This window comes from Nipponia nippon, unplaced genomic scaffold (genome assembly GCF_047370975.1).
Source record: "Nipponia nippon isolate SJK-2023a ecotype South Korea unplaced genomic scaffold, ASM4737097v1 scaffold_5, whole genome shotgun sequence".
NCBI classification, from domain to species: domain Eukaryota; kingdom Metazoa; phylum Chordata; class Aves; order Pelecaniformes; family Threskiornithidae; genus Nipponia; species Nipponia nippon.
Genome location: NW_028262369.1, coordinates 52,353,266 through 52,377,818, shown reverse-complemented (window position 1 = coordinate 52,377,818; position 24,553 = coordinate 52,353,266). Strand labels below are relative to the sequence as shown.

At 49.9% G+C, this 24,553-nt stretch overlaps 1 protein-coding gene across 3 annotated transcripts in view; it reads right to left on the bottom strand.

The window, feature by feature from the left end:
• Positions 1-237: 237 nt before the first annotated feature.
• Positions 238-24,553, bottom strand: part of TNR (tenascin R) — an 80,745-nt gene continuing 56,429 nt past the window's right edge. For 2 of the 3 annotated variants that reach the window (XM_087733192.1, XM_087733191.1), the window contains 16 exons: positions 23,107-23,376; positions 21,115-21,300; positions 18,162-18,251; positions 17,786-18,049; positions 16,875-17,141; positions 16,647-16,766; positions 15,957-16,100; positions 15,189-15,308; positions 14,465-14,608; positions 13,708-13,838; positions 12,574-12,706; positions 9,411-9,562; positions 8,353-8,449; positions 7,367-7,528; positions 5,580-5,743; positions 238-5,127 (listed from right to left, as the gene is read on the bottom strand). In XM_087733192.1, coding sequence (XP_087589318.1) covers positions 5,008-5,127; positions 5,580-5,743; positions 7,367-7,528; positions 8,353-8,449; positions 9,411-9,562; positions 12,574-12,706; positions 13,708-13,838; positions 14,465-14,608; positions 15,189-15,308; positions 15,957-16,100; positions 16,647-16,766; positions 16,875-17,141; positions 17,786-18,049; positions 18,162-18,251; positions 21,115-21,300; positions 23,107-23,376 — 2,564 coding nt within the window. In that variant the 3' untranslated portion in view covers positions 238-5,007. The remainder of the gene's footprint in view (positions 5,128-5,579; positions 5,744-7,366; positions 7,529-8,352; positions 8,450-9,410; positions 9,563-12,573; positions 12,707-13,707; positions 13,839-14,464; positions 14,609-15,188; positions 15,309-15,956; positions 16,101-16,646; positions 16,767-16,874; positions 17,142-17,785; positions 18,050-18,161; positions 18,252-21,114; positions 21,301-23,106; positions 23,377-24,553) is intronic. The other variant, XM_087733193.1, reaches the window with a different exon arrangement.

The window sequence follows — 24,553 nt, the reverse complement described above, 5'->3', positions numbered from 1 at the left end:
AATGAGGATTAGGGACAGGGGACACACATCCCCACTTGGCATGAGGTCGGGTCTACAATGCTGCTGGGCTTGGGTGCACCAAGATCCCACTCCAACCCCATTCCTGGACAGACACACGGCTCGCTCCTTCGGTATCTTTTATTAATGTATAGAAAATGCATTAAAAAAAGGAACTATACATAGCCTAAGAGCGGTCAGGACTAAAAATACTAGTTAACAATGGTTAACAAGCGTCGATCCCATTCTCTGAGCTACGTTTTCATTACAGGGTGGGGAGGGTTGTTTAATATATTATTTATTTATATTATTTATTTTATTTATGCATTTATTTGCTTTTTATCTTCCCCCTCGTTTGGTTGCATTGGTTTGTGTTTGAGTTCATCAGAACCTGTCCAAGGGATTTCATTGCCTCTGTTCTTCTCTCTTATTTATGGTTTTTAATTTTTTTAAAGTAATAAACACAATTCCAGGGTAACACCTGTACACAGGGGGCTGCCTGTTTGTTTGTTTAGGTCTTCCTGTCACCATCCTTCTGAGAAACCACTGACACCTGGAGAGCTGCAGGCGGGGTACTGAGGTGGGTTTGGGCACCAGCATCTCCCCAGGGAAGAGCCTTTCCCTCTCCCTTACCCCAAATCCCTGCCCTGGAAGGGGCAAGGAGCTGCCGCCACCATCTGGCACCATCAGGTTTAAGGGGGAAGGTGACCCTGGATGGTACCAGTGGTCCCCAAGGGGTTCAGTTGGGATTGATGGACATCCTGAGGTGCTTGGTTGGCAGAAATAGGGATGGGCTTCTCACTTGGCCCCAGGACAGAGCCCTTCGTTAGTGGCTGTAAGCATGAATTAAAGGGGTTTTTTGGGTGAGAGCTCTTTGTTGGCAGTGTCTGTAAGGTCAAGTCTTGTGGGTGTCACTGGGGGCTGTCGGGCAGGGGTTGTGTGGTCACCCCAGGGTGCAATGGTGGGGATATATCAGGAGGGCAGCTCTGGGTCTGGATGAAGGGCACATGCTGGCATGGAGGCGATGCGCTGAGTGGGTATTTTCGCTCCTGCTGTATTTTGGCAGGTTACTCTAAGCCTGTTGTGGGCCCAGGGCCACCCCAGTGCAGAGACACCACTGCCTGAGCCCTCCCCCGCTGGGGTGCTGGGGATGAAGGTGGTGTGAGCTGTGCTTTCAGCACCCTGATGCTTCATCTGGGGTAGGCATCACTCTGGGAAGGAGGTAAGAGGTTGGGTCAAGAGTGTGTTTAGGCTGGTACTATGCTTTGAGACGCACATAGTAAAGTAATGCAAAGATAAGGAGTAGAAGCAAAGGCTTTTCCCCAGCCTTTGTGTGGATACTCTTCCAGCATCCTTCTGCTAAAACCCAGCTACCTTTGGGGAGGGCCTGGCCTCTTTCCTTCCCCAAACTATTTGTTTGTAAAGGCTGCCTTAAGGATCACTTTACTAAAAGCAGCTTTTCCTTTCAGGCCTTTTTTTTTTTTTTCTTCTTTGGTTACATTTTAGTGCAGTGCATGGTGGGAAGGTGGGCTTGGAGGTCTGACAGGAATGGAAACAGAGCGAAATCAAAACTGGTCAAGAGATGAGAAAGTCCCTTGGTGTTTCCTTCCAGGATTTTGGGGTTAGAAATAAGAGGTGGCTTTGAAAGGCTGCAGGGGTCCTGGGCACATGTGGTGCTCTGCTGGGTGAAGGACCTGACGTGCTTCTCCCTGCTTGATGTTATGGGAGTTGGCATCATGCAGTGGATAGTGTGGTTTGGGTACAGCTTCAAGTTCGTTTGGGGGTCTGGGGCAAGCCTGGGCCATATGAGCTGGATGGCAGAGGAGCCACCAGAGTCCAGCAATGGTTCGCGTGCTGGAGGTCTTTTGAGAAGAGCATTGCACAGGATCCAGGCTGGGTTTCTGGGAATTTCAGGCTGTTGCCAAGACTTCATTCAGTCTCAGTGCTGTGATGATCGGGGACAGGGCCAAACTTGCTCTGGCTGGAAAATGAATTCAGAAAAAGGGCTTGCTCAAAGAGTGATGGAGGGTAAAGAGAGACTTAATCACCTGGCTGTTCTGTAGCATCAATGTTGAGCACAAATTTGCTTGAAACCACTGGCAGGAGCTTTGTCCAAAAAAATTCATCAGGCAATGATGAAAAATAAATTTCTGGAAAATTGCATCTGTATATGGACAATGTGAACAAGGAACAATGGCCCAAATGACTGGGTCATCATTGCTGATTGTTTGCTTAGGCTTGGGTTAGGTTATCGCCAGGAGAAAACCATGATGTGTAGAAGTCTTTCTTTTAAAAGATTTTGACAACTACGTTTCACCAAGGTAATGGAAAGGCAACACCCTGGTACCATGTGTGAGATCAGGGACCAGCATTGGTATGTAATGGCACCGGAAGGTTGGATATTATCTCAAAGGGCATCCTTCAGACTCGACGATGGAGTTGTGTCAACCAGGTCCTCTCATCCCAGTTACAGAACCTATAAAAGGGATGACAGACATGAGCAGGGAGGGAGAGATATACGTCAGTAAATCTATTTAGAGAATAATCAGCCTTTTTGAGGATCTTCTTTTGAACCTCCTGGAAAAGCTTGGCATGTTTTGATTTTCTGTTTGACTCATACTTTTGAGAAGAGAGGTTTCTTGCCTTCCACTTGATTGCGAATGATGAGCTCCCATGTTTCCACTGACGTCTCTTCCTTTCGCCTGGGTAGATAAGCAAACAGCACCATTTGAGACAGGCGATGAATGCTATCCACTGCCAATCTCTACTCCTAATTATAACCACTTCAATATAGTGCTTTTGTTAGGACACTTCTTGCTGATAAACTCTTGGTGATGTTGGGAAAAATATTACTCTGCTGGTCTACTAGGAGGCTTCTTAGGTTTTAATCAGTTCTACCTGCTGCTTCTTATTGGCTTTTGGGACCTAAAATAGGGCAGGCTGCTCAGGAGGTGTGACATGCTGCCATCTATGACATGGGCCATATCCTACAAGAGTTTCCATCATCTACAGCGTCTCTGACTGACCTGTTCCTCAACTGGTTGACTTGTTGCCTGATTTGATGCTGATGGGAAGTAAGAAGAGATGCCTGATTTACATGTGAGATGCTGCCGAGCTACAGCATCCTTTGTCTAGGTTGAACTGCAGCTTGTAAGCTGACCACTTGAAGGGCTGGACCCTGTATCTGATGATGACCTTAGGGTTAGCTGTGATTTCATGTGCCAGTACGTGACATGGACAAGGAGGCTGCGTTTCCTGCTTAATGCCCTTCTTCAGCTCTGCAGCCGTGGTGAGTAATGTCAGAAGATCCAGGAGCGTGATCATGAAAGAGACACTGGCCTGAATTATAAGCTACTGCAAAGATGCCTTTATGTTGCCATCTGGAAGATGTTTCTTGAGACAAAGCAGCTTCAGTGTGATAAAATCAAAAAGCAGTGTTTAGCATTTGTAATGCTCCCTTGGCTGCAAACCCAGCGATGAGCTGCATTGTCCTTGGACGTGGGGACAAGTCCCTTCTCCGAGACCAGGCCAGTGACAATGCCCAGCATTGATCAGAGCCCTTGGCAGAGGAGTGACTCCAGCATGGTGGTTGTTTGAGCTACATGGAGGTGGTGTCAATGATAACAGAGCACAGCCAGAGCTATCTGAAGAGTCCATCTTCCTTAAGATAGGAGAAGTTAAGGATGGGAAGGGCGAACGCATCTATTCTTCCAAGGGTCTTGAAGTGCTCCAAAATCTGAATGGACTAAACCTTCCTTCCAGGAGGGGAAACGGTTGATTTCCCATTAGAGAGAGATACCAAGGCACTGAGATTTGTGTTCCTCTTGTGATGGTGGCAAAGAGGGATGGTGTACAAGAAGGAAGGGAATGGGCATTTCTTGGCTTGCACTTGCCTTCCCTCGGCTGTGCTATCATCCTTCCCTGTGTGCCTGGAGGTCCCTGAAAAAGAGCACCTGGGCTGTGCCAGCTGCCAGCTTCAGGCTGGGCTGCAGTTGTGTGATCGCTCTTTTGGTTGCAGGTCCTTCTCTGAGACTCTTTGGTTTGGGACCAGTGACCTCAGTGAGAGACAGTGTGGTGGCATGTAGAAATAGCAGAGGAAACGGGCCCTAGACTTCAAGACTGCAAGTAGTGATTTGTCTCTCAAGTCCTCTAATTTGACTCCTTTCTTCTCCATCAAGCTCAGCGTAACCCAAGCAGATGTTGCCCACCTGAAGTGGGATGAGTTCAGCTCAGAGGAGTGGATGATGCAGGTTGGGTCTGGTGGAGCAGCTCTTGTTCCCCTGCACTCCATGTACACGAGGATGACTTTGGCTGTGGTGGAGCCAACACATGAGCTGTGGACTCTCTAGAGTTCGCCTACATATGCAGATATTTGCCAAGCCCTCCTGGTGTGATCTGTGAAAACTGAGGATGGGATGAACGTTGCGTTTGCTCATCCTCGCTTTGTCTCCATGTGTACAGTCCCTGTGCATAGGGGAGGGATGACCAGGCCAGAAGGAGAGTTCAGCCCATGCCTGCTGGAAGAGTTGGTGTCTACAGGATGGCACGAAGCTTGGGACCTCCCTGCTAGGAGGGGACAGGGAGGCAGGGAGAGGATGGGTGTCCCTGGCCATGACTGGTGTGGAAATGGCCGCACCAAGGTCCCTGTGGGGAAAATTTCTGCCATGAGCCCCATGACAAACATTTCTAACCGGGTTTGCTGGGGATTTCTAAGTCTTTTAAAAAAATATCAAAAATCTGTCTGTCTCTTTCTCTCTCTTTCTTCTCATGTTAAGGGCCAGAGTATTGGGGTAGGGAGACTGGAAATTTGGTATTTCTCTGGGACAGATGCAAAGCAATGAGGTCTTTCCCAAGGCCTTTGCTTGTGCCACGGTTCCCTCAAGCACTCGTGAGGGGCAGGTTGCTATCTGAGACGAGTAGTAATTTTTTTTTTCCCATTTTCATACTATAAAATACAAACAAATGACAGAAAAGGTCAGGTGGTGGGAGGCGGGAGGGAGTTCAGCTGGCTCAGAGCTGTAGGGACCGTCGCTTCCTCCCAGAGATGTTACGGTGGTTGTAAGGTCGCATCTTCATTTCCACAAAGGGGATGGAGAACTCGTGGCCTTTCCAATGGTACCAGTTAATCCCCTGGCAGGAAGGAGAGAAAGGCACAGGGTAAAGAAAGATCCTAACAAGAAACTAGAGTGGAAGAAGAAGGAATCAAAGTTGACCACCATAGAGAAGGCAGAAGAAAGGTCCTGCTACAGTGGGAGCAAGAAACTCTGCTGCTGCTCTGGCTTGATGGGTTTTTCCCACTGCTCAAAGGCTCCTGATCAAATTTTATGTATGTATTTTTTTTCAATGTAACTTAACAAGGTGCCACAGTAAATGACCATGGCAGCCAGCATGAGGCACAAAGCACCAGCCTAAATGGCTTGAAGGTGGTTGACTTTGTTCCAGCTTGTGTTGAGTCAACCCAGTGCTGCTCCTGACCCTGGTGCACCAACCACACAGCCCCAGCCCTAGCTTGGGCTTGCCGTTGTGCTTGGCCACGCTGCTGGAAGAAATGCTGAAGGCCCTCAGCCCAGCTCTGCCCTTACCTGACTGTGCCGGGACTCTCCGTACTTGCCGTTGAGATTGGTGCGGTGGCAGTTCTTATACCACCAGGCCCCTTTGTAGGACATGGCGCAGTTGGTCACAGCGACGTCATTGTCCCTGTCCTTGGTGGAGAAGGGGCGGCCCTGGTGATAGGTGAGGGAGTCCCCTGTGGAAAGAGGTGTCATTAGGGGTGATGGAGCCTGGGTCATCTGGTCTTTTCACAAGGAAATTAGGATATTCTGGTATATGTATGTGGTAGCCTGTCGATCAACAGCTCAAGCAGCTGAAAGTCTGGGAATAACGTTAACTGGAATTGCTCACAGTTGGTTCATCTGAGGTCCTCATCTGAGGTCAGTTTAGGATCAGTACAGACCACAGCAAATCTTAAAGGCTGCTTGGGTTTGGTAGATAAAATGCTGTACTGGGTTTGGATCGGAATTTCTGTGTTTCAGAAATGAATTAAATCCTAGATTTGGGCATTCCTGATCTCCTGAAGCCTGGATCTGCTACATAACTTCAGGATACTTTCAGCCTCCTTCCCTCCTGTTAGCCAAAAGGAACTTTTTCTCCCAGAGGATGCCAAGCATTCACCTCTTGAACCAAGATGCTTGGCCTTCTTTCCTCCCTCTGGATAAGGGGAAGAACCTTTTGGAAGGTGAGTGTTGTCTTATCCCACCAAAACCACCAACCTCCTCTCCCCTCCTTACTAAGGAGTCAGAGAGCTGCTTTTGGGTGAAAGAAGAGCCAAAGTGAAATATGGTCATTATTACAACTGAGTGATGTGCTTACAGAAGACATTCTTAATGAACTCTTTGGTGGTACCTAAGAAAATATGAAGTGGACTCATGCTAGCTGTGTGCAGTCCAGCCACTGAGAGGCTTGCTAGAAAGCCTCTCAGCAATGAACCATTTGGTGAGTCTTGGCTCTCTTTGCTCAAGGTGGAGCAGAAGCTCCTTGGTTGGACAGCTAGAAGAAGAGCTTGCATGGGGAAGGGGAGGGAGTTGTGTCTGCAGCACTGTTACTGGCATTTTTGGCAATAGGTTGGGTGCCTCGTGCCCTGGGACTTAAGGTCAGATCAAGTGCTGTGCTGCACGCAACTAAGATCCCTATCTCTTCTCTTCCAGTGGCAACTACCAGATATTGTATAGGAAAATTCCGCATCTTAGATATGGTGTGGGGTTCCTTGCTAAGTACATAGTGGTGAAGTTTTGTCTGGATCGTGGAGGCTTGCACTGGGCATGCCTATCCCAGCTAAAGGAGCTACAGCTGTACCTCTCTCCCCCTTCTTGGGGAAGAGACCTCCGTGCCCTCCCTCTATCACCCTTCACCCACCATTTTCTGGTGGGCAAAGCCTAGTGCTGCTAAATCAACTGAACAAGCAGGTGTGACTGTGTCCTTGCAAAACTAGACCATGTTTGGCCTCTGCATGAGGAAAAGCTGCAGAGGATTTCAGATTTTTCCATTGCTGTGGGAGGGCAATAAATACACCCTCCAGCACGACATCAATAGCAAGCTGCGGTGATTGCCAAGTGAGATGACACCTCTGATGACTGCCCTGGTTATTTGAACAGCAATGCCTCTGATATTTAGTATCTAATCCCCAGTGGAAAATTCCCTCTGTCCTTAGTGGGATTTGTCAGCCTGGTTTACATGATGGACTGGAGGAAGGCAGAAAGGGTTTGCGTTTTGCTGCTCCAGACGAGTAAGCTTTGATGTTGGGATTTCCTTCACAGTTTCAGACCCACCAGTCCCAGGATTTCTCTACTACTCACTAGCACCGAGATTGTACCTGAAGTGCCGTTGTAGTCCCCGATTCGCAGCTTGTACAGGCTGCGGGAGTCGCCAATGGAGAACTTGTCGTAGTAGGCGTACGCTGCTTCCTGGCCATCCCTCATGTCTATTCGCAACTCATAGCGCCCCTGGGACGTGATCTTGTGGATGTTGTCCAAGCCTGGCAAGACAAGCAGCAAGACACCTGGTGAGACCCAGTGCCTGGATCTGCTCCGTGAGCAAACAAAAAAGCTCTAGGCAAACAAAATGTCTGTGGGAAATGAGAGTGAGGAGAGGAACCAGAGAGCAAGAGCACTTCTGGTTAAGTCTTTGTCTCTCCTGGCACTGGTGGGGTCTGAGCTCTCTGTCCCCACTCAAGCTTCACTTCCCCATGGCTATGAGAGGTGGGCTCAAGCCCCAGGTTCAGCTTTCTCCATGCTGCTGAAGCTGGGGATGATCAGCTGGGGAGCCCTGGTGCTTCTTGTGTTGCACACACGTCTTTTAAACTGTTAAGCTCCTGTACAAGCCAGAGTGTGTTTATGCTGCAGGGCTGGCGTTGGCTCGTGTTAAGGTTTTGGGGGAGAATGGTCCATTTCAGAGCCATGCTGGGTCTCCTGCTCACCCCTTTCCTACTTTCTTTGGGCACCTGGCTTGCTGGCCAAGGCTAGGTGAGGTCTATGAGTCGTAGATGCCACCAATGCAACCTATAGTCATTCAAAGGAGGATGATGAGTTTTGGTCCATGAAGACCCCCAGCATACCCCCTTCTCTCCTAGGAGGAACAAATTAGGGAGCTGATGGCCTTTGCAATGTGCTTTTATGTGGTGTGCCCATGAGTGACTTTCTAACATGCAGGAGATGAACAGCGGAAGGAAAGCAGTCCGAGGGAGAGTGTAGAGGAGTGGGGTGAGAGGCGAGGAGCCAACAGCTGGCAAGGGCAAGCAGCACGGTACACATGGAGCTCAGGTTTGACGTATCAATGAAAGACAACTGGTGAAGGTCTTACCCAGCCAAAACTCATCCTCCAAGTTTCCGAAGCCCACCCGGTAATCTGCCCATTTCCGGAAGAAATCGGTCAGCCCGTTCTGCCGCCTCTGGAAGACCTGTGGTGGGGGAAGACCAGGAGGAAAATCAGTGTGAAAGAGAAGACAGCCAGCCTCGCTGGGCTTTGGGGCACATGAAATAAAGACAATACTTTGTCCTTCTGTCATGCATCATGCCTTTTGGGGCAGAAAATTGCAATATCCATACGGTTATTGTTAGTTGCAGCCATGTGCAGATGGAGAAACTGAAGAGATGTTAGGTGATGTCCAAGGGAAATTAATGTTATAATAGGGAGGAATCGGCCTTCAAGCTTTCCGCTCTACCTGATGCGTGGTGCCTCTGGTTTTCTAGCATGGGATTCTGCTTTTGTCTGGCTCTTTTTGTGATAGCCAAGGAGATGCTTTGAAGCAGAGTGAGATGGAGGGAAATTTCCTGGCTAAAATAACATCTCTGCTAGAAATCAGCATTTGAAGAAGCCCATTTTTTTTTTTTTGTTTCGACTATACATCTAGCGGAGTTTTGTGTAATGTGTGTAAGTAAGTGTTTGACATGAATAAAATCAAAGCACCAGAGCATTATTTACTTAAGCTGTCAGTCCATCTATGTCAAGACAAGTAGTGTTTGTGCAATTCAAAAGCCAAACAGGCATTTGCCTCTAAAATGCTCCTGTGCAGACTCAGTTGGGGTGATGCCTGACACCCTCCTACTGCAGGCAGTGTGAATCATTCCCCATGAAAGCTATTGGCCATTAATTTCATTTCTAGAACAATAAATCAGCTTCGCTCTCAGATTTTGCTCTCCAGAAGCACTGCAAACATGTCAAATAAATCAAAGGGCATTTCTTCAAGAGTAACTATTATTACTGGAGTGTGGGCTATTCCCTATGGCGTGAGAAATGAAGCGTGTGATATTAAGCCTGCTGTTGTTCCCACGCAGTGTGGTGCTTGGCTTTGCTGGTAGGATGTGGCTTGGTTACTTTGTGATGGGGACAACGCATAGGACAGCTGCACGGCTACTCACAATCCAGCCGCCTCCGTCGGTGGTCATGTCACAGTACACCTGCACTCGCTGGCTGAGGTCCCCGTTGATGGAGATGGTGTAGACGCCGCTCAGCGTGTCTCCGTTCATCAGGTGCTGGGCGCAGTCCTGAGGGTTAGCAAAGACACGGCCGCCTGAGAAATTAAAAAAAAAAAAAAAAAAAAAAAATTTAAGCATTTGAGCCATTCCACATGCCTCAGGCCCTACTGGTTGTGATCCAGGAGAGGTCTAACTTGGCTTCTGCATCCCGAGTCATCCTGCAAGGCGGTGGAACTCTGCATCTGCCAACAACATCAGAGGGTTTAATGGAAAAAAACGTGTGTGCATATATTAATTAATTTCCCATACGTCCTATATTGGAAAGGTGCATGGTAACATCACTATGAATGATGAGGCATGTCACTTCTTGGACCGTCTTTCTGCACTGTGTATGAAACCCTGGGGTTTAAGCTGTCACCAGCATATTTAGACAGCTGTGAAAATACCAAAACCTGTTCTCCTCTCAGGATTGCCAGCTTCAAACAAGGTTTATGACTTTACTGATTCCAGGGGGATTCTCCTGATCCATGCCCTTGGAAATGATGGTGGACTTATGCTGGGCTGACTGTCACTTGGAAACTGAGCAGGAATTAGGCCATGAGAGATGCTAGAGATGGGCAGCGTGGGCTGTGTGGCTGTGCTTCAGGTGTCCTCTAATGAAGAAACATCTCATCTGGGGGTCAGAGTTTAAGAGAGTCTTAACTATGAGACTCCAGAAGTATTGGGATGTCAACTCTCGGTTCAATTTTTTCTCATATAAGGCAAAAAGGGGAAATACATCTTTTTCTTTGCTGTTGGTGTGTATGGATGATGGAGTAAATGAGTGCAGAGCTGGCGATGTGGATGTGGCTTTCAAGGGTGTCTCGGTTACACATTGAGAAGGTGTGAAGGACGTGCTGAGTGCATCCGTCACAACTGCATGATACCCCGAAGAACCAGGGTACAGACCCTTGTCTGTTATTTCCCAGTTGGGTGTATTCCCCCCACCCTTGCGACCTAAAGACTCGGAGGTCATTACTTTGTCCAAATGTTGAAGATCCCCTATTTTTTCCCATCTCCGTAGTCTGTAGCGCAAAGTCCGGTGAGACAGTGTTTGTATTTTATGGTATCCAACAGTGAAAACTGCTTCAAAGACAACCACTTCAGGCTCCCCTGAGCTCTGCGGAGATTACTTGTTTCTTAATTTATATTCATATCTTTAAGAGCCAAGGAGACCTTGAAAGACATTTCAAACCACTATAAATTATAAATACTGTATCTGTTTCTTCCTTTTGTACCATCAGTATACAATTCCCCAAGAACCTTATGCAAACATGAAACAAAGAGGCCGAACTATTAATATGTCAGAGGGAATGGAAGAACCCTGGGATGTATACTGTTAGCAGAAGGAAGCAAAACAATTTAAATTAAGCCTGGGGTTTTTTTATTTTCTTTTTTTTTTGTTTCCTTCAAGACAAGTCCTTGTTCTCTGCAAAGTGGCCCGATACGCTGCCAGTGAATTGAATCCCAGGCCCCGATTCTTTGCTAAGGGATGCTGCGTTTTTGATTGCATTGCCTCAATGTTTGTTCCTCGGTGCTTTCGTCTTATCGATATTTGGGGTAAGTGGGGAGAAGCTGGTTTCTTGCTGATGCCTATCTTCATCTTAACAGCAAATGAAACCTGTGTTCAGATGCTGCATCAGCTGGCAATGGTGTCTCTAACATTGCTGAGGTTTGACATTTGCGTTTAATGGAAACAGTGCTCTCCTTACCTGACATGAGTGGGTTTCTGCTGATTTATCCCATCTGAGAAGCCAGCCCCATGCAGTTTTGTCCCTGACTCCCGAACAGCCTCAAAGATTACACACATTTTTCCATCACCTGCCTGAATTGCACTGGCTTTATGTGCCCGCATAAGAGGCGAGAATAACAGGAAAGCCTGATCTGTAGATGCATTAGAGAAGAGTATTCTCTGTTTTTGTTGATGTAAATAGTTTCTATTATCTCTTAAAAGCAGATGAAGGGACTTTTGCATGTAAACGGGATGGGGAAGTATATCCACAACAGATTCAAAGAAAACTCTCCTAATCGAACTGGCAGTGCAGATGGGAGGAATTTCGGCAGACATCATCTTCAGGCTTCTTAGTGCTTTTGAAGCCCAGGAGAAATGTAATTGGATTCAGCCCTGAACAAAACACGCTCTGTCTCTTAAGTGCTCTGGGCTAGCAAGGCTTTTCAAAGAGGGTGAGAAACTATGTACTTTGCACAGTTTCTGATGTGAATGGTTGCAAAGGGTGGGGACAATGGTGACATTTTCAAGCAAGCTTCATTCTTGCAAGTGTAAGCATTCCATCTGTGAGGGTTATGGTGGCCGTGGGTGCCCACCATTTGATTTGGAAAGGAAACCATTCCCATTGCCTTAGTGGATCGTGACTTCTCTAGAATTAGAGGGAGGAGGAGTAATGCAATTAGATAAAATCAGTGGGACCACAGTCCTGCAGGTATGCTGACTCTGCTGTCTGTGACTCTACTGATGGTCGTGGAGATGCACCTGCTTGATATTTCCAGGGATGCCCCATCCCTGGAAACATCCAAGGTCAGGTTGGATGGGGCTCTGAGCAACCTGATCTAGTTGAAGATGTCCCTGCTCATTGCAGGGGGTTGGACTAGATGACCCTTAAAGATCCCTTCCATCCCAAACTATTCTATGATTCTATGATCTTTGTGAGAGATCAGACCATGTCTACAGCATGGAGAGACCAACTGGGTCTCTCCCCACTCACTACAAGAGCATATGTGTTGATAACATGTTGTTGACTTTTGTGGGTTTTTTCCTCTATTTATGCATTTGAGGAGGGGCAAGGGATATGGCCTGGTAGGTGGTTCCTGGTCTGAAGCTCAAATCCCCTTGCCCTGGGCTGGACCTTGTGTTTGTATTATAGGTCCTTCAGCCATTAAATTTTTGTAGCAGAACAGCACTATGTGTTACGGAAATGAATGTATCTCTGTGTGGATCATGGTGAAATGCTGCCTGAGGAGGGAAAGCCCAAAAAAGCAGTTCATGTCTACCAGCACAGTATGTGGACTAAGCCTTGCCTGGCTGAGTGGATGTGGTGCAAGTCCTCACCTGTGGTGAAGGTGGTGGAGATGTAGCCGCTCCGCATGGCATTTTGGGCAGCTTGCAGGCGCACCGTGTACTCTGTGGTCTCGGAAAGCCCCTCCAGGCGGATCCACGTGTCCTCGGCATCCACAATCAGCTCCTGTACATGGGTCCCAGAAGGAGGTAGACACCAAGAGCAATAGATAAGAAAAGCGATGGGGAGCCTAAAGAGCAAGCGAGGAGGGAAGGGAAGCCACAAACTACTGCAGCCCTTGGTACCTGGCTGAGGAGTGTTACATGTCTGGTAACACCCCTGGACTAAGTCAACGTGAGGTCAATGAAAAAACTCAGCCTTTTGGGATGGTTCAGGTGGGAGAAAGCTAGCTGGTTTGGACACAGGATTTAAATATTTGCAGTCTGTGTGCTCTGTTTACCAACTCTGTTGGGATCTGCGTGCCCTCGATACAGGGCATGACAGATTGCCCATGCATTGCAAGGAGTAGAGCTCGCCAAACCTGGTTATCAGCCAGTTTTGACTCCGTCAATTCCTGTCACGTTAATTTTTCTGGTCATCAGCCAATACCACTTTGATATAGCATTATATCAAACCCCTTCTGCAAAGCTATTATCCTCTGGCCTCTGTGAGCCAGTCACACCTGCAAAGGAAACAAGACTATTTGTGGTGACGTATTTCTGATAGCGTTTGTAGCAGCTCTTCCAGACAGGCAGATATGCACACACTCATTAAATAATCAAATATATTGTACTGCAGGATTAATTAGCTGTCTGTACCTATCTTCCTTTTTGCAAGAAGGGCAAATGGCATTTTTAGCATCTCTGTTCATAGGATAACTTTCTTCTGCCTCAGCTTGCTTGTGTTTCATGAGTTGTGAATTTCCCTTGTTCTCCCAAAATTTCTAGGCATGCCCTCTGTGCCCAGACCTGCAGGTGTGCATAAAGATTTTACCCTAGGCAATCTTTTCCTGTGTTTTCCAATTGTTTATTTAAAGTATTTCTCATGCAGAAAGTAGCGTCTGCCCTTCTGGTCTCTCCCTGACCTAGTGAGCATTGTTCTTTTGCTTTATTGGGTTTCTCCTGCTCATTTCTCCATGGTCATGTTATTCCCTGACTTCATGAGCCTCTTTCTTTTTGAGTACTCACCTTCCGGCTGCCATCGGTGGATCTGTAGGTCATGACGTAGTTCTCGATCTCTCCCATGGGAGGCACCCAGGAGAGCAGGGCGCTCCGTCGAGTGACTTCACTTGCGGTCAGATTTGTTGGAGGATCCAAAACTGCAAGGGTGGATAGGGACCCAAGGAAGTGCAAGTTCTCATGCACAACCACCCCATCCCTGCTTCCCAACTCAATACACTGGGATTCAACCTCGCAACCCTGAGCTACAGCCCAAAGTCCGTCCTCGCCCTCAATTTCCAGACCTCATCACCTATCCCCAGCCTTGAACAGAATTCTGCAAACCCTCTAAAAGTCTTCCTCTGCCTGCATACTCTCTGAAGGGTAATGGCTCTGAAATTCATGTGCTATGGGGTCTGTCAAGCTTCTTGTAAGCAAAATGGGTTGTAGTGCTCTTCTGGACTATGGCCTTGGGCAAGAAAAAGACCTGAACAAGGGTCATCTTGGGAAACCACATGCACATGAAATCAAAGGGGGTGGCACGTGAAATCAAAGGGGGTGGATGGATGTTGAAAGAGTGAAAATGATGGTTTATGCTTGTTGTGATTAAAATTCTGTTCTTGTGTTGTGACCAACACTGGTATTTGGTGTCCTTTTGGCACATGGCAACTTCTACACCCACATATATGTGAAAAGAGCTTTGACTCAGCCTTGCTGGCTGCTTTTCCTGGGGTGGATGTATGGCTAAGGGCGTGTAACAGACAGCGGGGGAGGTGATTGTACGTACGAGTTGTAAAGTTGGTGCTGATGGTCTGGCTGGTGAGAGGACCATTGGTGGCATACATAGAGACTGTGTAGGTGGTACTGGGCAAGAGGTTGGTCAGCTGGTACTCCTGGTTCATTCCATCCACAAGAATTGTTTCTCCTGCAACTGTAAACCAAAAGAGATGGCTTAGGGTAGGTATTCAAGGTGGTTCTCCAAAATGTGTCTATGGATATGATCTTGTGATCAAAAGCACTTATACTGCTGAAACATCATGAGCTATTGTGTGGCAGCTGAGCTGTAGTGGTGGTGTTTGGTCTGAAGGATGGTCTTATTTTTCCCACAGTCCCTATATTTGCCTGATGCTTTCTTTCCTTTCAGTAGTGGGCTTCATGGAGTTTGTTACACATTGAATTTCTGTGGGATGGGTACTTGCCCCTGGGCTGCTGCTGGTGGGCCAGTTAGTAAAGCGGGAGGATCCCAGTCCCCTCCTGTGTAGACTGCTGTGTTCTGAGGCTTGGTGAGGGCCACTGCTATTGGACCTGTGTGGGAGGGGCTGGCATCTGGGGACAGGGTACAGCCCTGCCGCCTGCCAGCTGCTGCCCTCCTGAAGCAAGGGCTCCTTCTGTACTCCCTCCATGGAAGGCACCCACTGAGCCCCAGGCTTTGGGATGGGGGAGAGGTAGAGGTGAACTGAAATGGAGCCCCAGCAAAGCTCATGGCAGAGGGGCACAGGGTTTTGGTGTACCTGCATGGCGGGTAAGAACGAAGACGTAGCTCTCCACTTCTGACAGTGGTGGGTTCCACTGCAACAGCGCCTCAGTGGGGGTGACGTTGGTGGCTGTGACCTCCAAGGGGGCATCCATAGCTGCATGGGGGACAGAGTCAGAGAGTCAGAGGCATTAAGAGACCGGGCTATGAACTGGAAGTCCTTCTTGTGACCCATCCCTTGTGGTCTTGCCTTGCTGCCCAGGCACATGTGCCTGCAGAGGAGTTATTCCTGCCCTAGCTGGAGAGCAGAGATGTCATAGCTTGTGCTAGTCCGCTACCTGGTCTGCTCTTCCACTGTTTTCCTGATGCACAGCCTGGGATGTTAGGGGTTTTTTTAGGTTTTGAGGAGTCGGGATAGCAGAGGGTTTTATTCTTGCAGCAGATGCTGTTTGTGTCAGGGTTTCCCCAGGGATTATTTCTGGAAGTCTGTACTCCCTTTAGGAAAGGTTGTCATGGTTGCCCAGCGTCATATCTCTGGCTTCCCTGTGCCCAGTACACAGATTTGTCACTCCCCCCCATGACTACCTATGCATATATGGGAAAAGCTTTGCTTAGACATACTTCAAAAGTCCACATTGGGCCCTTGTGAGCCTTGGTCATCATCTTGAGCTTGCATCAGCCTGCTGTGAGGTTCAGCTTGCCCTCAACTTCTTGATTGCTAGTGCAAGCAGGGGCTGCCAGCCCTTCCCAGGGCTGGATCTGGCATTGTTTGATTGCTATCTGCCCACCAGGAGCTCCTTCCCACCTGTGTGCACGGTGATGGAGGCCACCTCGCTCTCCTCCCGGCCCCGCATGCTCTTCACCCCAATCTCGTACTTGGTGGCGGGCTGCAGGTGGTGGAGGGCATACTCGGTGGCATCGCTGGCAATGGCGGTGCTGTCTGTCCTTCCTGCAGGGATGGAGCCAAGAGCTTTGGCATCACGGCTGGCCCCATCCCTGGGGTACAGGAGGTGCTTGGGAGGGGAGGGTAATGCCACAAGCCCTCTCCAGGACTGATACTGGGGGTAACTGGGTTTTGTGCCTGCAGGTGCACACCTGCATGCCCATCACTCTGCTGGCTCAACCTTTCCAGCATCATAGGCAAAACTGGGGCCAAGGGAGATGAGCTGGAGTAAGCAGGTGAGGGAGGTGGGATTTCAGGATTGGGCCCTGAATTATCCATTCCCAGGGGGGCAGGCTGCAGGGGGTCACTCCCTGTGCCCCTCTGTGCTGAGCTGGCCCTTGGCTGCAGTGGTCCCTTCCCATCCTCATCCCAGACACCCTGGCCGCCATCCCTGCAGCGTCTTGGTCCATCCCAGCTATCGGTGGCTTTTCCCGGGGCACTGTGATGCTGCCTGGGGTGAGGATGACCTGGTGGCTTGCTCACACCTGCAGATGGAGGGCGGGTTGGCAGCTGCAAGCTCAGGGCATGAGCAAGAGTGGTCTGACCCATTACCTTCAGCAGCACGGTAGGATATTCTATAGTGGTCAAAGGCAGCAATGGGAGGGCTCCAGTAGACTATCATGGACTCTTGGGTGATGTTGCCCACCCTGAGGTCCTTCGGTGCATCAATCCCTGGTGAGACAGAGCAGAAACCAAAGCTGTGGGAGGCAGGTCCGCTCCCCGTCCCCCTGCCTGCCCTCCTGGCAGGGTCCCATGCCTGGCATGGGGGTCCCATGGTACCTGTCGTGATGGAGCCCATGACAGGCTCGGAGCTGACGGCGCCGTGCACGGCCACCAGTGACACCAGGTACTCAGTGGATGGCTGCAAGCCCATCAGGCTGGCGTGCCTGCGGGTGCCATCGAGCATGAGCTGCTGCGCCTCCTCTTCATCCCGGGGGCTGTAGGTGAGGATGAGGCGGTCTGCTGGTGGGGATGGATCACTCCACGTGACATTCACACTGGAGGATGTCAGCTGGGAGAAGTGGAGCTGTGTGATGGGCCGGACCCCTGCAAAATGGAGAGGGGAGACGTAAGCCCGACCGTCTGCAGATCCCGGCCTCCGCGTTGTTCCCAGCAGTTGTATGGGAAATACCCAACAGAGGTGGCAAAGCTGCAGCTCTGCACTCCCCGTTGATCTGAAACTGTGCTGGGATTGAGAGGCAGAACTGGGAGGAGAAAAATGGTGCTTTTCTCAGCTCTGCCTGCAAACACACTCCATCCCAGACCCATATGGTGAGTAATGAGGCTGTCCCACTACAGATGGTATGTGCTGTCTGGGTTTCTTGACTGCAGGCTTTTCATCCAGAGGTGCTTGTGGGGTCCCTCAAGGCTTGGATTTTCCTTCTTATGGACAAACAGACCACCCTGATCACAGAGGACAGCATGGGCTGGCTGATCCCCCAACCCTGCCTCTTCCGTATGGGAGCCTCCAGACAAGAAAGTGTGCTCAGTGCTGCTGGCCAGGGGGATGGGATCCCCATGCTGGTAGGGCCATCCTCCTTCTGAGGTCCACAGACCTGCTTCCACGTGGATGGATTGCCCCTGTCACTGCCTCAAGAGTTTTGGTGCTGAGAATATGGTGGGCTGGTGGAGGTACCGGTGTGGGGTGGTGGTCTGTGCCCTCGGCCCCATCCCAGCTTGTCTTTCTCTACCTGTGAAGGCATCCACGGTGGCCTCCAGGCTCTGCTGGCGTCCCCTCTCTGCGATGATGGAGATGGTGTACTCTGTCCCAGGCTCCAGCTCCGAGAGGGTGAGCTGTGACTTGTCCTGGGGCACCGTCACTTCGGAGGCCATCCCTGAGGCAGGGGTGAAGGTGACACGGTAGTGATCGATGGGACCTGTGGCTTTGGTCCAGGTCAGTGAGATGGACGTGTCCGTGGAGGCTGTCACCAGGAGGTTCCGGGGGCTGTCAAGCTCTGTGAGAGAGGATTGGTGCAGACCTTTGTCCCCATGCACGGATTGTCCCATGGGGACATCTGAGCCATAGGAGCCAGCTGTGCTTGGAGCATGCAACGGGACCAAACTCACCTGTCCTGGCGTTCATGGTTGCTGGCACGCTCTGCTGGCTGTCCATCACAGCCGAAATCCCAATGCCGTACTCTGTCCCTGGCACCAGATCTGCCGGGGAGTGCAAAGGACACGAAGGGGTGTGAGAGCAGCACCTGGCTGGGTGGCTTTGGGGTGTGACCCCCTACATCCCATGGCTGGGGACAGGGGTGACCCTCCTGAGCATCCCTGGGGTGAGCAGCCCTCCCACAGGTCACCAGTTCCTCTGAGCATTGGAGAAGAGCTGAGCCTTTTTTAAAAGCCCCGTGGATGCCTTTGGACAGGGAATTTGGGTTATTCTAGCTCAGAAATAAGCAATTTTAAAAAGTCGTTGCTGAGGTCTGCTGTAATTGCTGGCATCAAGACAGAAATTTTGTGTGTGAGCTGAGATGGGAACGATAAAGTAGCTATATTTGTTTCCAAATTGATTCAACATCAAATATTGTCACAGGGCTGGTGTCTTGAAGAGAAATAAATTATGCAGAGTAAATGAAATGCACATTAATTAGGAAAGGCACAGTCTTTCTGGGAGCCAAATCAAGAGCCGCTCCTTGGGGTGAAGGTATCCTGCGGTGCCTCTCTCAAGGGACAGGGGAATAGAGCTCACCCAGCTCCTTTCCTGCACACCTACTGCTGTTTGCTGTTTTATCTCCATGGGACATCTCCTGCCTCTGCCTGTCACTTCTGCTTGACTGCTGATGGCTTTATTCCCCTCCTCCCTGCGCTTCATGATCTTTCCCATGGGGTTAGAGAAAGCCATAAACCCTCCAGCCTGGCCTCACCCTGCCTTGCCCAGGGGCAGCATTCCCTGAAGCCACCAAAACCTTCCCTGAGAGGACAGGAGGGAGGGAAACCCCCATCCCCTGCTCCTCTCCTCTTGCTACGGTGCAGTCTTGGCGCTGGGGGGCAGATGGACCCCCTTCACCCCTGCCCAGTAAGTGTCAGAAATATCCTGGAAAGGAGGAAAAGAGCCTGGGAGAAAGGGGGAGTAGAAGGAAGAAATGAGCAGGAGCATATAAAACGATGCCTTTTCTCTCCCAGCTTTTTTGGGTAGACCAAAATTACGGATATTTCTGTGCAAATGCTGATTTTGAAGAGACACATATGGGGCAGGGCAAGGCTTGCTGTATTTTTAAGCTTAAATCTTTGAAAAGCTCTGCTCAGCGCTGTTCCTCACTGCTTTTCCTGCAGGTAGATGAAGGTAGCTGAAGGTAGCTGAAGGACTCACAGGTTGCATTTACACTGTGGATCCCACCAGGTTCTGGTGGCTGGAAACCCACCCCAACAGCCTTTGCACCACATGCAACAAGACCTTGGAGGACAGGGCTACCACATGCATAATGGAGCTATGGGAGAAACTCATGTGCCATCCACACTATGGCTACCCCAGATATTTTTTGCTAGCAGAATGCTTTTAGGTTATTTTCTGATATAAATAGATTTTTTTAAAAAAATGTTTATTACACAGGACCCTGGGAGCTAGAAGCAATGCACTTAAGTGATGATGGAGGCACTATATAAAAATCACTCACCGTGATCGACTTAAGCCTCTATATCTCTGGAGCTTGCTCTGGGGGCGTTTCTTGTAGCCCAGCCTGAATCTGACAGCAGCCAGGCAGCACTGGTGCTGTCAGGTAGAGACTTGGCAGCTTTTTTTATTTTTATTGAGAGAAAAGAGAGCCTTCATGCTGCCTCTTCCTCCAAGGCAAGCTCGCGCTCTGCCATGGGTGTCATCACAGTTTAGATCACTGGGGTAGTATTGCACCTCTGCCCCAGGGAGGAGGATTTGGCCCATTTTTAATGCTCCTTCTCACGTAGAAAGGCAGTAAATGCCTACAGGAGTGCTAGCAGGGGACCAGCACTGGGTCTGTGATCCCTTGCTGTCCCCCTCCATCTCATCCTGCTTCTCCATGTGCATCCTCATCACAAATGCAGCAGAAACTATCTGTAGCATTTCTTTTTTCCGCGTACCACATTTTTCAAGCTAACTGCTCTAATTGCTTTCCTGACCTCCAGCCTTTCTCATGACTCTGTGCCGCTGTGCCTGTAACTTGGCATTAGACTTTCCCACTGAACTTATTCCTATAGGTCCATATGGCAGAGATGCTAGAGCCCTCTTTGGGGTGGGGGGGTCCCAGGAGGGCAAAGAGCGTCAACGTGGAAGAACATGGTGTCCTGTCATATTGAAGAGCTTCAAACTGAATGAGTGATCTTTTTTTTGTGTGTCTAAGTAAGTCCTTTCTTTGCTCAAAAAAACGCCACCGGAGCTGCAAATCTGGCAGGCAAGCAGTTGTAGTTGAAAAAAAGGAAACCAGATCTCACATGGTGCTTTGTGGTGTTACTGCAAAGGGCATTTGGGACTTTCCTGGCAGCAGGAGGTGGGTGGTGTTTGCAGCCCCTGGTGGCACCCCCTGTGCTGGCCTGAATAACGTAATGCTTGAGGGTCTTGCTCAAAAATAGCATCCCTGCATTCGGGTCTGCTTTGTGCCTGATTTGGAAAAAGGCAACAAACTTGGGCAGCCTGGATCCCCATCGCTGCCTATGGGGCATCAGCGCCTGCGGCTCTTTCCCAGCAAGGAAAAAAAAGGTCAAAAAAATATTTTCCTCTAGATCAGCCTAAAAAGCCTTCCTCTCCCCATTTCTTACTGTGCTCCTTGCCAGCTCTATTTGGGACCTGGACAGACCCTTGCTGGAGGTGCATCACTCAGCTCATAGATAAGCAGTGCCCAAATCCAGACCCACAAAGGGGAAAACGAGATTCATCCCAAGGAAAACCTTCTCTCCAGTAACTAGTAAACTCCAAAAGAGCCTCAAATGTGTGCCAGCATGAGGGCAAAGGAGCATCGGTGCTGATTTGGGCTCTCCATTGCCCTACCTGCTTGCGAGGAGGAGGAGGAAGAGAAGGGAGAGGAAGGGCACATGGGTGCACACATACCTGCAAGGGTGGCCCGGGTGGTGGGACCAGTGTCCCGCGGCACCAGGACTTCATGGTAGTGCTCCCCAGCCAGGGTGCTGTAGACCACCCTGTAGCTGTGCGCCTCGGCCTCGCTGTTGTCCCAGGCGAGCTCGAGGCTGGCAGGTGTCCGCGAGCCCACCCGCAGGTTCTTGGGGGCATCGATCTCTGCGCGACACAAGGGAGAGAGGCTCCGTCTCACTGCTGGGCACTGGGAATGCACCCTGTAGCCTTGGCACAGCTGAACGGTAGCGGAGGGATACCCAGGTGTGATGTCCATGAGGTCCCACATGTGGTCCCTCGTTGCCGGAGCATGTCCCTGCAGAAAGGGCTGGGGCATCTGCTCTCACCTCCTGCTCAGCATAGACCCGGAGATACCACCCATGAGACTGACACGAGCGCTGGGGCATTCACAGCATCCCTCAGTAAGTTGCTTTGGCAGCTAATTGCATGTTATTTGAAAAAGAAAAGCGTTTTCCCCCTATATTAGAGTAAGGGAAACTGAGGCAGTGTGCATAAGAGAAAAAGGGCTCTGTAGCAGTCACGCATTGGCTTGAACTGCTCTTAGAAGACCTCGAGCATCCTTACAGGCTCATTCACTCTCAGACGTTGCCCAAAGGGTTTGTTTATTAGTGCTGCTGGGGCTGTGCAGTGAATCTGCTCTGGTTTGCATGATAAACCTCTCTGGTGAGCGACAGGTTGGTGCTGGGCAGGGGCTGGGTGGCAGCAGACAGCAGGTAATTACTGCTCCTTGATGGATCTGGGTTTAGGGGGGGGACTTTTTATGTTGCCTCTTAGAAATAAAGCAAGGAAGGACAACACAACAAATCAGTTGGGGTGAACATCTCGTCCAAAATATATATCTATAGAGATATATATACACACAATTCACACACTGCAGTTATTGTAATAGGAGCCTAGTATCCACCAGTAACGTACATGACAGGTAATTTATGTACCATAAACCAGCACTGAAATATTCGTTCTACCTCCTCCTTTATGGCACGGTAAATTAAACCTGTTAGCTATCTGCAGGCTTAACATTAATTAAAGTTTTACCGACCAGTTAGGGTATTCAGAAAAGATAGAAGATAACCACATTTCTGACTGGGCTGCTTTCAGCTGCTTGACTGCTGATTCCTCGGGCAATGCATCTGCCTTGGCTCTCGATGCTGAATGGGAGCGAGCATTGTCTTAAATTCAGACCTGTGCTTGCTGTTTTGGTGCTTTTGAGAATTGTACATTGATCTACGGGTGCTATTAAGGGTGTAAACTGCTGTGTTTTAAAGTTTTAGTCGTGGGCTCAAGCTAAGCTGTGCATCTGAACAGGTGTTGAAGGTGGTGGGGACGTGTGTCACAGGCAGCAGCAGGTTCAGCCTTGATGCTGCAGCAGGATGTGGCCAAGGTGGGGTTTGCTCAGGGGTTGTCATCGAAATGCAGGTTTTTGAGTGATCTGCCTGGTCGCTGGCATCTGGGGTCACCTGGGGTGCCCTGGGGACCATGCGAGCATGCCCGTGGGGCACAGGGCATGGTGGAGACCCATTGCACTGGAGGTTTAGGGACTAAACAGAAATGTAGGCACTAGTGGACAGGGGTCAGACGGTGGTGTGAACTGTGCATGGTGTTTTAGGGTGAGCTGAATCATTTGCTCTGCCTTGCTCTGCACCAGGATCATGACGGGATGCGAGACGCCTGCATTCAGGCATCTTCATTCGGGCCTGCCTCTTAACCATCATGTTTTCATTTCACTGCTTCCTCCCAGTACACCAGATTAAACCCCAGCTCACTTGTGCTGGGGGAAAACCAGGTACCACTAAATCCCAGGTGCAAAAAACCCTTAATTCGGCTCTGGATATGCAAAACCCCATGCTCAACCCAGGACAGCCCATCTGCAGATTGCAGCAAGCCATCTGCCCATGCTTGCTGGAGGCTTAAAAATTCATGCTGGTTCTCCCAGCAAAGCCAGTTAGCTACCTGTGGTGAACTGGGCGAGGGCTGGCCGGCTCTCGTTGGCACCCCGGAGGGCACTGACGGCGAGGTGGTAGCGGGCGCCGGGGCGCAGGGCCTGCAGGGAGTACTGGCTGAGGGGGGGCTGCAGGCGGAAGGTGGTCCTCCCCCCCTCCCCATCCGCCAGCCCGTACTTCAGCAGGATGGTGTCCACCTTGGCACGCGGCGGCGTCCACTCCACGAAGGCCACCGTGTCGGAGACGTCCCGCACCAGGATCTGCGTCGGGCCGTCAATGACTGCAGAGGAAGGGGGGAAACGGGCAACTGTTATTTTGGGAGAGTTGGATGGGGAAAGGTGGCAGCTTTGGGAACACCAAGCTTCAGATGGTTCAACCTGACCTTCAGAGTGGCCTGAATTAGCAGCCAGGGACAAGGCAGAGAGGTGGCATGAGCAAGAGACATAACCCCCTGCCCCAAGGAACTCAGGGGGTTTGGTCCTGGTGGATTCCCAGTCCCTTGCTCCAATCTCCTGCCTCTTTTCTGAACCCTCTCCACCGATGTCTCTCCTGAGCTGTGGACACTGGAGCAGGACCCAGCAGCTCTCCCATCCATGCCCAGTACAGCTATAATGCAACTCATGCCCTTCTCTTGAGCTGGTTATCGGCAACAATTCCTCCCTGGCTTGTTCAGGTGGCGTTTCCTGGGATAAAACCTCCTACGTCTAACTGCGGTCCACTTTCTTTGCTCCTAGATAACTGCTCGTACTTTGTGATGCATTGAAAAACATACAGTTTTCCTTTGTGTCCAGCTCTTCGAGCCATTCAAACTGCTTTTATCGATTATCTCCTTCCACTCAATTTACTCTTTTCCGAGCCTTTTCATCACTGGCAAAATTTATCAGCAACAATAGTATGTCTTTTGAAAGGCGTTGACAATGTGTTAAATAACATGGGGCCAAGGACTTATCCAAGCATTGAGAACTGAGGAACGTCTCTAGAAATGTTCCTGCTTCGGTGCCAGCTCCTGGTTTGTCGTTAAGCTGAGGGATCAGCTTGTAAAGCTGTTGATGTCTTAGCAGTGGGGAGAGAGGAGAAAATGCAACTGCTCTGATGAGTCTTCATAACTAGCTGGGTGTGGGGCTACAGTGGGTGTCCACCAAACCCTCTCAGATAAAGGGTTTTTAGATAAATTCATACCAAGGATCTACTGGGAGACCATTTGGGACATTTCTGCTTTCTTTTCCAGAGAATTGGGCCCTTCCTTCCTCTGCATCCCCCAACACTCGACCTCTGGAAATCATGGGCTCAAGCCTGGGTGATGGATGCTTTGAGTCCAGCAGGACCTAATGGCTGCATGAATGGACGGACGGGCCAAACCTGGGCATTGCTCCTGTGCCATGGCAGTGTTGATGCACGGACCTTGCTGGGCAGCCTGTTTTATCACTTACAGGATCACAAGGTGGGTGAAAAAACCC